We start from the raw sequence: 14,324 nt of genomic DNA on the forward strand, positions 1-14,324 counted from the left end.
GCATTTTTGGTAAATTGCCATGCAACAATAATAATTTACAATAAGAACTATAATTCCAGTTCTTCATCCCGCCTTTCTGAATTAATAGCAGATACCTTTCTGCTCTGTGACATTATTTTTAATAATTTGTTTTGTCAGAACACTTTTTTGTGATGGTGGTGGTAGTGGTAGGTTTTCAGTCCTGGGCTATCTTTGCTAAGATGTGTTATCTTCTATAACAGAGGTCAGCAACCTTCTGCTTGCAAGCAGCAGCTCTTGGCCACCAAGGGGCATATGATTAGGATAAGTTTGGAGTTTTTGGCAATATGCAAAATAGATGCATTAAGCACCTGGACTAAGCACCTGGGCTAAGTTCTTATGTACTTAGTTCTTCCAATCTATTTCTCTCCCAAATGCCACTCTTTATTTTTCTCTTGTAAAAGGACATGTTGATCTAACATGACATGTTAGGCTATATTGTCTCTTTAAATAGCAACTTCTCAGAATTTCAGCAGGCAATGGAAAAGGCACATCAAGAAAAATAAAAGGTATGGAGATAAGGCTACACTGGGAAAAAGAAACAACCAATGGCTCCTGGAATGTATTAGCTCCTTGATCAACTTTCATTTTCTAAACTGCTTTTGCAATTACTCAAAGAAAGGATGACAGTTGCAACCAGTGCTTTTTTTGTAAAAAAAAAAAAGGTGCTGGAATTCACACACGTCATACAACCAGCCTTGCCTACCCTACAAGGTTTCATCCAAAAAAGAACTCCGTTCTGGGCGTTCTATGACAAAAAAAGCCCTGGTTGCAACCAACATTACCAGTAGTAATATGAAGAAATGGAGATGGGTCAATTTGTGTTATCCTTAATTTTAAGTTTGGTTCCTGTTGTATTGAAACTGATTTCATCTCATTCACTATTCATACTTGAAAAACCTTAAATTACGACAGTTTCACCTGTTCTAGTTTGTTTTAGCAACCTTTGTCAGCTGTCAAAACTTGCCTTTTCCCCCAGCCCCACCACTAACTCATGTTAAGGAGAGCAAGTGGTTGATATTTTAATTCTGGCTGGTGACGTTTCATGGGTGGAAAGGAAACCAAGGAAATCCCTAATCCCTTTTCTTAACTTCCCCTGCATACCACAAATACGAATGCTACCTCTTGGCAATAGTTACGGTGATGGGACAAGATTGAGGTCATATCAAGCAAATATGCCAATTTACAAGCAAAATTATTTTGCCATGGCTTTCAAAAAAGAGGGATTAAGGGATGGAAATGGTGCTTCTTGAGGCTGCCTCTGAGTCTGTTTAAGCTAAAAGCAAACAAAGACTTCCAAACTCATGTATTTTAAAATAAATATACCATATAGACTAAGTTCTTCAAATGCATCTTAATTAACTTTGTGCAGAATCCCCAAATAAATTTAAATTCAGACAAAGAATCTTTCAATACTTTTCTTGCTAAGGGAAAAACAGTATTTCTTGCTTACTTTTTATCCACAGGTAGAGGTGCCGTACAAAAGTGCCCAACAATAGGTGGCTCATCTTTCTTCCTTTTCCAGAACTTGTGATGGTGCTGCAACATCACACTTTCTATCTGGCATAGTGGAGCAGAATGAATCAGCAAGCCTTTGCCCAGCATTTGCTGCTTGGGTCTATGAAGCCCAATAGAATATAAAGTGTGAGAAGAGGAACCAAAATTTTATTGACTTTTTGTAGAAACATAAATGCATTGTAGTTAAGCTGCAGAGTGAGCACTGAATCACTCTTAAAGCAATCCAGGCCATTTTCCATGAAGATCCAAAGGAAATTCTATGCGCTCTGCAGCACCTTTATTTTGTACATAATAGCTGAAGTGCAAGAGGAGAGAAAATCACATTGGGAAGAATCAAGCATTGAAGGAAAAGCAAAAACCAGCATTCCGAAATAACTGCAGTTGTTTGCTTTGCTTTGCTTTGCTTCAACATCTGGCAGCATCTCGCTAACTCTCTCTGGGCTATAAATTCAACATTGTCAGTGTGCACATAATGCATATATATAATTGCACTTAGCATTTTCTTGGTTATTCATTTAGATGCACAGTTAAGAAGCTGATGGTAAAGAAAGTTGATGGGGCTCCACTACTTACACAAGCAATCAAAGTCATGGCTTTCTGAGATTTCAGTAAACCCTTATTTTGAACATTTAGTTAAACATTACAGAAAATTCTACAATTGCACAATTGCTCACGTTTTCATAGACTAACACCGCAAATCTATATGTTTCGAATACAAATGTATCTGGTTTTATTGTTATTATATTATTATGTGGAAATCCAAGGCACAATCCTAATTAAATAAGTGTTAGTGGGTGGTGTTAGGGCAGGGGTCCCCAACCCCCGGTCTGTGGACCAGTCCCAGGCTGCAGCATGCCAGCAACCGGGCCGCTCAAATAAGCAAAGCCCCATCCGCAAGATGCAGGGCAGTACACAAAAGCACACACCCTCCGGTCCATGGAAAAACTCTCTCCACTGAACCAGTCTCTGGTGTCCAAAAAGTTGGGGACCTCTTTGTTAGGTTGTGCTCCAGAAATCATTTCTACTAACTAAGATTATTTTTTTCTGAAAAAAAGATCTGCCAATATATGCTGTGAAAAATAAAATATGTGATGAGAGTGGGCTAAGAGAACAAACATGTTATACCACGTCCAAATTTTAGTCAGTCTGGGTAGATATTCACAATGCTAGTGCCAACTGAAGCCAGGCTGGGATAGTTTTCTATTATCTGAATCCACTGATACACTGAATCCAAGAGAAGCTTAAAACAAGCAAACATGCACCACATATTTGGAGCCAGGAGGTAGGTAGATTTGACACAGAACAGATTCAGCAAGTCTGACAGCTCATTTTGGCTAGTTAGGATTAGGAGAATTGTGCAGATTGAAAGGAACAAAAAAGGACATTGGAACTGTCCATTATTACTCACATGATGAAGCTGGTGCTAGCTGAGGAGTTGCTCGTGAGAAACGTTATCTCAATATTGGTATCTGAAGCTCTCCTTTGCTGCATGTGGAATTTCACAAGTGTATGGTGTACTAAGCAACAGAGAAAACACATTCTTGGCAGGAAGCATTAAACATAATGAGCCTCCATTATTAAAAAGAAAATTGTTGCTAGGTTCTTTGTAAACTCATCCAAGAGTATCCTCTCCCTCATCAGTCAGATCCTTTAAAATCAATTAATAATTGGTCTGTAGTACAATAAACATATATTGTCTGTGAGCTGTTGAGTGATACACCACAAATAGTCAATTAAAATGTTATAAGCTTCTCAGGTATCAATGGCAGAGTTACTGGTCTCTGGTCATCCAGATCCTGTTTTGTTTTGTTTTGTTTTGTTTTTGAAGATAGGAAAAAGATTTGACTCCTTTTGTTCTCCTTATATCTCAAAGACAATGAATCCAGCCAGACCATTAACAATTTTTATCATCCTAAATGAAATACTAGTTTTTCTCCCAGATCTAGTCTTGCCTCTGTTCCTCATTTGAACCTATTAGTGTTATCTCAATATATACTGAGATAAAAGAACCCACTTTTACATTTTATAATCCTTAAAAGAACCAGCAAAAAGAAATAAACTCACGGAAGAGGTGACTGATACTATTGTGGTGTGCAGTATATGTTCCATGTATGTGCTTATGCCCAAAGAACACCCAAATTATACATATATTAAATGTAAACTATATAATGACTAGAAGAAAAAGTAAAGGATCTAGAGGCAACTCTAGCCAAACTCCAACCTACGCAAGAAAGCTTTACCAAAATCAAACCAAATAATGACCCTGTGGATAAACCCTTAGAGGAAGACAAATGAAGGTATGTCACACATAGAAGAAAACACAATAATCAAAGAAAGAAGCAGCATGCATCTATTAAACCCCTACTGCCCAATCTAACCCATCTAGAAGCAGCTCCATTAAAACTGAGCAATTTATTTCTCCCCCAGATGAAAATATGCAGACCCACAACCTCCCCCTCAAAGAAAACATGCAGACACCTAGAAAAGAGACATCATCAAATCTCCCTAAAAAAGTAATATTGTGTAGCGGGTTCTTCATGCAGGAAAGGAGACGAGGCAAGTGAGTTCAACAAAGCTCATGGTTTATTGCTTGCAGGATCTGAACTGGGAATTGGGCTGCAACTAGCAGCCATTTATAGCCTAGCCCCTAGGTGGCAGCCAATAGGTTTAAAGCAACCATTGCCACCTAGGGACAGCCAATAGCAGCACTCGAGACCTGGAGTCTGGTTTGCTGGAGAGCCATTAGCTGCTCCAGCTAACCACATGGTATTACAATTGAGCTCAATACATAACACCCCTCACCTCTTAGATCAGACAACATCAAAGCAATAGTTGGCCTTAATACAATTAACAAGACTTAACATCATAGCAACCTTAAATAAAAAAACAATACAAGTTACAAGGGTTAACATTATAGCATCTGAATGAATAAGCTTTCATTGACAGCACACTAGACAGTTAACATCATAACTCCAGTTTTCAGTACAGCAACGAGTTACAGTACAGACAACGTTATAGTTCTTTATTTTACAACGTAATCAGCAAGATAAGAAGGAGGCTTGCGTGCCCTTGTGGAACGCCACGGAGTTCCAGTCACTTTGTGGTCTACCAGCTTACCCATCAGGCCAGGTAGACCATTGTCCTTTGATGCACCTGAGTCAAAGGAATTAGATGCTCTCTGGCTGGTCTCTCCAGGTTGGCCCACCCCAGAGTCAGACTGATCAGCAGAGTAGGCACAGCGGTTGTTGAAGTCTGGATGGCTTGCTCCTTCAGGGGATCCATGTTGCATTTCTGGACTCCCCTCTACTATGCCCAGTTCCTCATTGGTTATGAAGGAAGAGTCTTGAGGGTCCATGTCCTTGACTGCAAGTTTGGGGACCTTGGGAGGAACTCATGATGCAGTCCTCACTTAGTAGCCATTCTGGAAACCGTTTTCTGAGTTGATCAATGTGGCGTCTGACAACTCGCCCTCCCTCCAGCCCCACTTCATAAGACAGGGACCCAGATGATTTGGTAATTTTACCAGGAACCCACAGATTCCCATGTCCATAGTTTCTGGCCCAAACCCAATTGCCCATTTGCAGCCCCCTTGGGGGTTTTGGTTGAGAGGCTTCTGCTGCCACTCTATCTGGATGCAACCTGTCCAGTTTAGTGATCAGATGCCTCCCCCAATGCAGTTCTGCAGGACTTTTGCCTGTAGCAGTGCAGGGCATAGAATGCTGGCAGAGTAGAAAATCTGCCAATCTGTGAGTCTAAACCTGTATGTCTTGCATGTGATGCATCTCCTTATGGGGTGGGGTCAGTCTTAAGCCACTTAGAGAAAAATGGGAAACAGGTTCCTATAGCATTTTACTCAAGAACTTTGTCCTCTGCTGAGCACAACTATGCCCAGATTGACAGAGGCCCTGGCCATAGTTGCTGGAATTGAAAAATTTCATGATTACTTATATGGCAGGGATTTCACTGTCTACACTGGCCACAAACCTCTGTTGGGACTGTTCACAACAGACAAACAAACCCCCCACATGCTATCTCCAAGAATGTTGAGATGGTCTATTTTTCTGTCTGCATATAATTTTAAACTAATTCACAAACCAAGGAAGGAAATGGGCCATGCAGACTACCACTGCCACTAAGGGATCCAGATCCAGCTCCTGCTGCTAGAATACTGTCCATACAGGACATACCTGAGTTTCCCCTCCATGCAGGGGACATTGCTGCTGAAACTGCCACATATAAAATACTTAGTAGAGTGTTGTCATGGGTATACACGGGCTGGTTGGAAAAAAGTCCAGGCTCTGAGTTTCAAAGTTTTTTTGTCAGGAGACATGAGTTGTCTGCAAATAAAGGGTGCATTTTATGAGGGGACAGAGTCATAATTCCCACTTTTCTAAGAGACAGGGTCTTACATTCTTTACATGAAGGCCATCCAGGCATTGTTAGAATGAAAGCCTTAGCTAGAAGCTACCTTTGGTGGCCTGGCCTTGATAAGGCCATTGAGGGTCAAGTCCATGGTTGTTATACATACCAGCAATCGAGGCCTGAAATACCACAGGCCCCAGTTCACAGGTGGCAGGAAACGCACACTCTCTGGTCTAGGATTCACATAGACTACGCTGGGCCTTTTCAGGGGCAGCTTTTCCTGATAGTAGTGGATAGCCACTCAAAATGGCTGGAAGTAATTCCAGTTCCTAACATGACTACTGCTAGGACCATCCAGGTGCTGAGAAAACTCTTTGCAACACATGGGTTGCCAGATGTCTTAGTTTCTGACAATGGGGCCCAATTCACTGCTGCTGAATTTCAGGCTTTCCTTAGAGCTAATCTCATCAGACATGCAACGTCTGCACCCTTTCATCCATCTTCTAATGGTCAAGCTGAACGCATGGTGAGGACAATGAAGGAGGCACTCAAGCGCATTGTCACAGGTGACTGGCATCACAGATTGGCAGATTTTTTTTACTCTGCCAGCATTCTACAACCTGCACGGTGTTCTGAACCAGCCTGCTACCGGCCTTGCAGAAAGGCAACCCCTGTACAAACGGCAGAGGCTGGAGAGCGTCTGAAGCTGGAAGGCGTCTGCCAAGATTTATTACACAAACAACAGAACAAGAAACAAAACACTGGAACTGTGATCCTCAAACGGAGCGGTTGCTTTCAGCAACCAGCCCTTCCCCAAACACTCCCTTTATTAGAGTTCAGGGCGTGGCCTCCCTGTGCCTCCTTCCGAGGAGTCCCACAGCCTTTCTCTGCTTGTTCCTGCTTGACTGCCTCCTGCGTCGGGCGTCCTTGAACAGGGCCAGCTGTGGGTCATCATCATCCGCACTGTCGGGCTCGCGCAGCTGAGAAGAGGGCCCTGGCTGGGGGCTCTGCGAAGCCTCCAAGCCATCATCAGCAAGTTCGTCTCCAACACCCTCCTCCTCCCCCTCGTCTGAGTCATCCGAGACATCCGAGCCGGCTGCCGGACCCACAGGCTGGCCCTGAATCACAACACTCGGCCACAGGTAAAAGTCCTGCAGAACTACATTGGGGGAGGCGTTTAATTACTAAACTGGACAGGTTGCATCCAGACAGAGTGGCAGCAGAAGCCTCTCAATCAACGCCTCCGAGGGGGCTGCACATGGGCGATTGGGTTTGTGCCAGGAACTATGGTCAAGGGAATTTATGGGTTCCTGGTCAAATAACCAAGGCATCCGGACCCCTATCTTATGAAGTGGGGTTGGAGGGAGGGCGAGTTATCAGAAGACATATTGATCAACTCAGGAAAAGGTTTCCAGGATGGCCACTAAGTGAGGACTACATCATAAGTCCCTCCCAAGGTCCTCAAACTTGCAGCCAAGCCAGCCCTCACTGGAACCACCAGGGTTTTTCCTTCTCAGCGGAGGTGGAATCTGAGAAAGAACCAGGGAGCACGGGAGTGCAACATGGAACCCCTGACCAGGCGAGCCAGCTGAACCTCAGCAACTGCTGTGCCTACTCTGCAGAACAGACTGACTCTCGGGTGGGACAACCTGGTGAGGCCAGCCAGAGCGTTTCAATTCCCCTTGACACTGGAGCACAAAAGGACATGGGTCTACCCAGCCCACTGGGTAAGCTGATAGACTACAAAGTGATGGGAACTCCAAGATGTTCCTCTAGGCCACACAAGCCTCCTGCGTACCTCACAGATTACATTGTAAAAATAAAGTGATGTATAGTGTTGTAAAACCTGTACCACTAACTACAGAAACTTGTGCATTGTGAAACTGCCATTACTGCAATGTAAGCCTTTTCATTAGACGTTGTTTAATCTCATTGTAGCACAGTGAATTTATTATTATTAATTATTTTATTATTTTTATTATTATCACTACAGTTGTATGTGAGTTGATTAATAAGTCTTGACAGCTGTCAAGACTAAATTGCGGTTGTCATAGTCTGAACTAAGGGGGGAGGGGTGTTATGTATTGGGCTTGTGGTGTTACACCACGTGCGTTGCTGGAGCAGCTAACGGCTCTCCAGCAACACAGACTAGCTGTTTCTGGTCCTGCAATTGGTTAGCCCCAGGCAGCAAGAGTGGGTTCAAACCTATTGGCTGCCACCTAGGGGCTAGACTATATATTGTAGCTGATTGCAGCCCAAGTTCCAGTACAGTTCTAGCAAGAATAAAGTATGTGTTATCTTGTACTCAGCCTCGTGTCTTCCTTCCTGCACCCAAGAGCCCACGACTTAACAATGTCAAGCCAATCTTATTTCATTCTTTGATAAAGTGACTGAATTAGTAGACCAGCAAAATGCTGTGGACATAGTATACTTGGATTTCAGTGAGGCATTCAACAAAGTAGACCACAACCTACTTCTTGGTAAGCTAGAAAAATGTAGAATAGATTTCACCACCAGATGAATTGTAGCTGGCTGACAAACTGTATTCAAAAAGTAGTCCTTAATGGTACTACTACATGGAGGGAAGTAAGCAGTGGGGTACCACAATGTTCCATCTTAGCCCAGTATTCTTCAATATCTTCATAAATAACTTAGATGAGGGAATAGAAGGGGAACTCTTTATTGTCCTTTATTGATGTTTATTATTACAGCCATGGGCCAACACAAAAAATTAAAAGTTCAAATAAAACAAAGCTAAACAGAACTGAACACAAGAAGGCATAGCAATATATTACAATTAATGATGTAATCAATGGGTAACGAAAGTCTGCCTAATTTTACGGACAGTATAACAAAACCTAGCTACCTTCAGAGAAACTGAATCATACTGACCTGACAATAAAAAATACATTGAGTATGGTCTAATGATGAATAAAAACACATAATAAAATTAATTGTAAAAGATCTAAAAATATTTATTTATGTTTCTGGTGAATCCCTAGTGCTGCTCTGCAGAATCTGCCCCCCTGCACCTTGATCACTGCCTGCTCGTCCTTAAGCAGCCACTGGAGATAAATACTTTCTGAACAACCAGGATACCTATTGATTATGGAGAGGATATGGTTTTTCCAAATAACTCTATAGAAGGAACATCGAAGGAGTATGTGTCCAATGGTCTCCATCTCTCCTGAGCCACAGGAGCAGAGTCTTTCAGTCAGTGGTGTCTTTTTATACTTGCCGTACAGGACAGCCGATGGAAATGCATGGCACCGTGTGAGAGAAAATGCTTTCCGGTGGTTTACTAACTCCAGCTGGCTAAGATAACCAGCAAGAGTAACAACATATCTAATAGAGTCTGGAGCCAGAAACAGCAGAGCTTTACCTAAGTCCGCTTGCCTCTCGATGTCCTCTACCCTTTGTTGGAAGTTTTGTTTTACTTGGTCATAGTCCTATTTGAGTATTGAGGCTGAAGAGAAGACTAGTTTGGCAAGGTTGGACTTGACTGCCTTGATCCATGCAGAGGAGAATTTGTCTTGAAGTATTAATGGAGCAAGGCCTTGCAGAGAGAAATTAGGTCTTAGCCAGATATTTAAGGAAGCTATACAGATCCTTGCTTCAGCTTTTATCAATCCTGTCTCCAGGTGCAGAAGTGCATTTAAGACACAACGTGGCATCTGGAGAATTGTTCTAATAAATTTGGATTGAACTCTTTCCAATGGTGTGAAACATGAAGCTGAGGGTCTGAGCAAGGTCCTGTGGAGTAAGGCTTTTCAACCTTTTCACCCATTGTACCACTTTTAGGATATGGCAGTATCCAAGTACCACCAGTCGCCTAGCAAGGTGTCAAAAACTTGAAAAAAAGAGGAAAAAAGTGATAAAGTACAGGTAGTCCTCGACTTACAACAGTTTGCTTAGTGACTGTTCGAAGTTACAACAGCACTGAAAAAAGTGACTTATGACCATTTTTCACACTTATGACCATTTCAGCATCCCCAGGGTCATGTAATTTACATTAGGATACTTGGAAACTGACTCATATTTATGACGGTCACAGTACCCCAGGGTCATGTGATCCTCTTTTGCAACTTTCTGACAAGCAAAGTTAATGGTCAAACCAAATTCACTTAACCTTTTATATCAGGGGTGTCAAACTCAATTTCATTGAGGGCTCCATTAGCATTGTGGTTACCATCGGGGGTGTGTGTGCCTGCCTTCCTTCCTTCCTTCCTTCCTTCCTTCCTTCCTTCCTTCCTTCCTTCCTTCCTTCCTTCCTTCCTTCCGTAGGGCTGTCAGGGCTGTCACCCAAATCATCTTTTCACAGCCTATGCAAAATGTGGCTCTTTGGAAACTTTTCTTTTGTTTTGTTTTTAAATGTCAGGCATTGTTAAGGCTCTCTGGCAGCTTCATTATTCGATGCATCTGGCCAATATTTAAGAATACAACCCCAAATCTCTTACACAAACACAATGCATCATGTCAGTTGTAGGACAAATAACATGAGCAAGCATTTTATTTCCTCCCTGGATACAATTCCTGCAACTGCAGAAAAAGCAGCAAAAATAGAAAAAGAGAGAATGTGCATTTCATTAATGGAGAACAAAGGAACAGTGAGTGACTGAGACTTAAGGGGAAAAATAGGCTAAAAATAAAATTAAAAAGACACATGACAACAACATATTTTCTGCCATGGAGCAAGTTTCGAATTGACTCTGGAGTTCAGAGATCTTAAACCAGGGGTGGAGAACCTTGGTTCTTTTATGACTTGTGGACTTCAACTCCCAAAATTCCTGAGCTAGCATGGCTCAGCTTGGAAACCTCTCCCTTTCCCCTCAGCATGGTTGGCTCAGGAATTCTGTGAGTTGAAGTCCACAATCATAAAAGAGCCAAGGTTCCCCATCCCTGTCTTAAATGGTTGCTCCATGGGAATTACATCCCATGAGGGAAGCCGAGTGAGGGATTTACTAAGGCTTTGGAAACAGGCATTTGTAAGTCTAACCAAACAGGCCAAAGCTGATAGCTACTCTTTGCTAAACTTTTCCCAAAGAAAGCAATGTTGCAAAAAGAGAAACCAGCAAAGGAGCCAGACTTTTTCCTTCTACCTTCTCTGGAGGAAAGAGGAACACGGCATCCACCAGGTGTTTTTTGTCCAAATTAGGCACCCAAAGCAAAGGGAAAAAACTGCTGTGGAGTTTTGAAAAATACCAGGGCTGCTACACTCCTTCCCGAAACGAAGCACCCTGTGCAGCCCAGCCTCATCCTGCATAGCTGCTGCAATGCCTGGCCACTTACTTGTCCAAAATAAAGTACAGGTCGAAGCCCCTGTAGCAGGCGGTGCCCCTCTTCTCTCGCTGCCCCCCTCGCCCGTCACAGGGGACCATCAGGGAGGCCAGGAAGAGCCACTGCAAGGCCCAGGGAAGAGGTTTCTGTGCTGCACAAGGCATTCCCAAATCCAGGCAGCCCAAGGCCGCGAAGGTCCTGGGGCTCTGCTCCTCCCAAGCTCCTTCAGCAGATGGCTAGGCGGCAGCAGCAATGGCTTCTCAGGGGATCAAATCCTCACACTCAGAAAGAATGGGAAAAGGCTGTGTGGAGAGTGGGGTTTTTTGGGGGGTGGTTTCAGATTTCCCTTCTGATCTGCTTTCCCTCTAGTCCATTTTCAGGGGCGCCTCTGCCTTGCGCTTCCAGCGCAGTGCAGCCAAGCTCGCCACTGTCAGCCAGGCGATTGGCAACTTCCAGGCAGTTTCCCCCCCTATTGCTTTGCTTTGCCTCAGATTGGAGAAACGTGGAAGTCTCATCCCCCCTCCTGCCCCCTTCCCCACAAAGGAAAGAGCTGGAACCTGGCACTGATCCTGGTGCTTCTGCTGAGCCCTGACAGCCCTGCACCTCCAGCCTCTCGCTCAGGCTTGTGCAATGCTGCCACCGGTTAAGTTCATTCCCCTTCCCCCCACTATCACTTTTCTAGGATGGTCCCGTACCACCTGCTGGTGCCAATGTACCACTGGTGGTATGTGTACCACCGGTTGAAAAGCGCTGCCTTAGAAAAGCTGTGCTAGTGACTTGGCTAAAAGAGCTTAATTGTGACTGGAACAGAATGTCCTCCTTTAGTGCAGAAAAAATTAAGGATGGTGTTCGCTGATCATTGGCCAGAAGCAGCTGCATATTCTCCATGTGTTTTTTGTGAACCAGTGGCATGGATGACTAACCCTAGGTACTTAAAGGTGGTTACCTGCCCTATTTTATAGCTATTTAAATACCATGAGTATAGTTTTGGCCTTTTTACAAAAGCCATAAACTTTGTTTTCTCATAATTTATGTCCAGTTTATTGTAATTGCAATACTGGACGAAGGCTCGCAAGCCTCTTTGAAAGCCAACTGGAGTCCTGGAGAGGATCACAGCATCATCTGCATAAAGCAGCAGAGCAATGCTTCAATCACCTATTTTTTTGGGGTAGTAATTTGGCTTATTTAACCATTTCACCATGTTATTTATATAAAAATTAAAAAGCAAGAGGGCCAAAATGCACCCCTGTTTAACCCCCTTTTGAGTTTCGACTGACCTTGAGAGGAACCCTTGCATATTGCACCTCACCTTGAGGGATGTTTTAGTATATAAGGCATGTAACAAATGGAGAAGCCTGCGATCAATTGAAGCAGCTTCCAGCTTCTCCCATAGGTTAGTCCTTGTAACCGTATCAAAAGTTGCCTTGAGATCTATAAAGGCGGCGTATAATGATACAGGTCTATTTGATACATATTTTTCAATCAAATGATGAAGAACTAAACACTGATCTATGGTGCCTCTCCCTTCTCTAAACCTGGTTTGTTTTTCAGCAATCAAGTTCTCAAGATCCAGCCACTCCTTTAATTTATCTTGGAGGTGTTTGGCGTAGAGTTTGCTGATTATATTTAGCAGACATATTGGTCTGTAATTGGCAGGGTTGTGTCTCTTTCCCTTTTTATAAATTGGGACCACAATTGCCAAGCTCCAATCCTCTGGGACATGGCCAGTGGAGTCAATATAGGTGAATAGCACTGTCATTCCATTTTGTTCTTTAGTAATTCAGCCGAAATGAAGTCAGCTCCTGGAAACTTCTCGATCACGAGTTGGCCAATGAGGGATTTAATTTCAGAGTTTGAAACTGGAGGTCATTCAGGTAAATCCTTCATTGTATACATTGTACTCTCACTGGAGGGGTCTTCATACATTCTCCAAAAGTGAAGTTCCCAAGTTATAGGAGATATATGGCAGTTTATTGGGGTATAGATTCTTTCAGATTGGCAAGCTATTAGACGTGGGAATAAAGAAGAGTTCTTTTGGTTTGCTGCCACAATGAGCTGTTCCCAGGAAGACCTTGTGTCTTGTCTCTTCTTGAGTGCAATCAATTGCTTAAATTGTTTTTTGAGTGTCAGTAACTGTTTAAGAATTGCTTTATTGCCACATCCACTCTTGCTTTTGTACTCCTTGTATGCCAAGGTAAGAGCTTTCTTGGCTTCTACACAATCTTTATCAAACCATCGTTTGGAGGCAATGCAGAGCCTCTTAACTGAGAAATTTTGGTCATGTGCTAGTAATGGTTGTAGCTCATAAACTAAGCTTTTATATACCGTATATACTTGAGTATAAGCCGACTCGAGTATAAGCCGAGACCCCCAATTTCACCCCCAAAAACTGGGAAAAGTTGTTGACTCGAGTATAAGCCGATCCGCCGTTCTGCAAGCCTCCGCCGCCGGCGGAGGCTGGATCCGCGCTCTGCAAGCCTCCGCCGCCGGCGGAGGCTGGATCCGCGCTCTGCAAGCCTCCGCCGCCGGTGGAGGCTGGATCCGCGCTCTGCAAGCCTCCGCCGCCGGCGGAGGCTGGATCCGCGCTCTGCAAGCCTCTGCCGCCAGCAGAGGCTCGATCCGCCATTTTGCAAGCCTGAATACACAGGAATACCCTGTGTGGCCGCGGCTCTCGGGGAAGCCCTGGCTGTCCGCTTCCTCGCTCCACGCTGCCATTCGGGGCCCGCGCGTTCCCCGGGCAAATCGCGGCGCCCAGCAGGCGAGGAAACATGCCCACTCCAGTCGCCCCCCCTTCCCTCAGGAGACGCGAAGCAAGTGACCGCCCGGAGCTTACCGAGGACTTGCGCGCGGCTGAGGCTTCGGTGCTTCCAGGATCGCGCGCACCTCTCCCAAGCCGTCGCCGTCCGGAGACCTGCCGAAGTTTGGGGAGGTTTGGGGAGGTGCGCGCGCACCTCCCCAAACCTCCCCAAACGTCGGCAGGTCTCCGGACCTCCGCGCCCTGCCTGCCTGCTTCTTTCCGCTGCAGAACGAAGCAGCCTGCCTGCTTCTTTCCGCTGCAGAACGAAGCAGCCTGCCTGCTTCTTTCCGCTGCGGAACGAAGCAGCCTGCCTGCTTCTTTCCGCTGCGGAAAGAAGCAGGCAGGCTGCTTC

General features: G+C 44.3%; 1 protein-coding gene across 1 annotated transcript in view; it reads right to left on the reverse strand.

The window, feature by feature from the left end:
- The window catches only part of PLA1A (phospholipase A1 member A), a gene marked incomplete at its 5' end in the record, with an annotated part of 71,175 nt that overhangs the window by 245 nt on the left and 56,606 nt on the right, over positions 1–14,324 (reverse strand). Inside the window, 2 exons of the mRNA XM_081319816.1 lie at positions 1,472–1,636; positions 2,945–3,053. Of these exons, the coding sequence (XP_081175942.1) occupies positions 1,472–1,636; positions 2,945–3,053 (274 nt within the window). The remainder of the gene's footprint in view (positions 1–1,471; positions 1,637–2,944; positions 3,054–14,324) is intronic.

Source organism: Vipera berus (assembly GCF_964194415.1).
Source record: "Vipera berus genome assembly, chromosome: 2".
In the NCBI taxonomy this organism is placed as follows: domain Eukaryota; kingdom Metazoa; phylum Chordata; class Lepidosauria; order Squamata; family Viperidae; genus Vipera; species Vipera berus.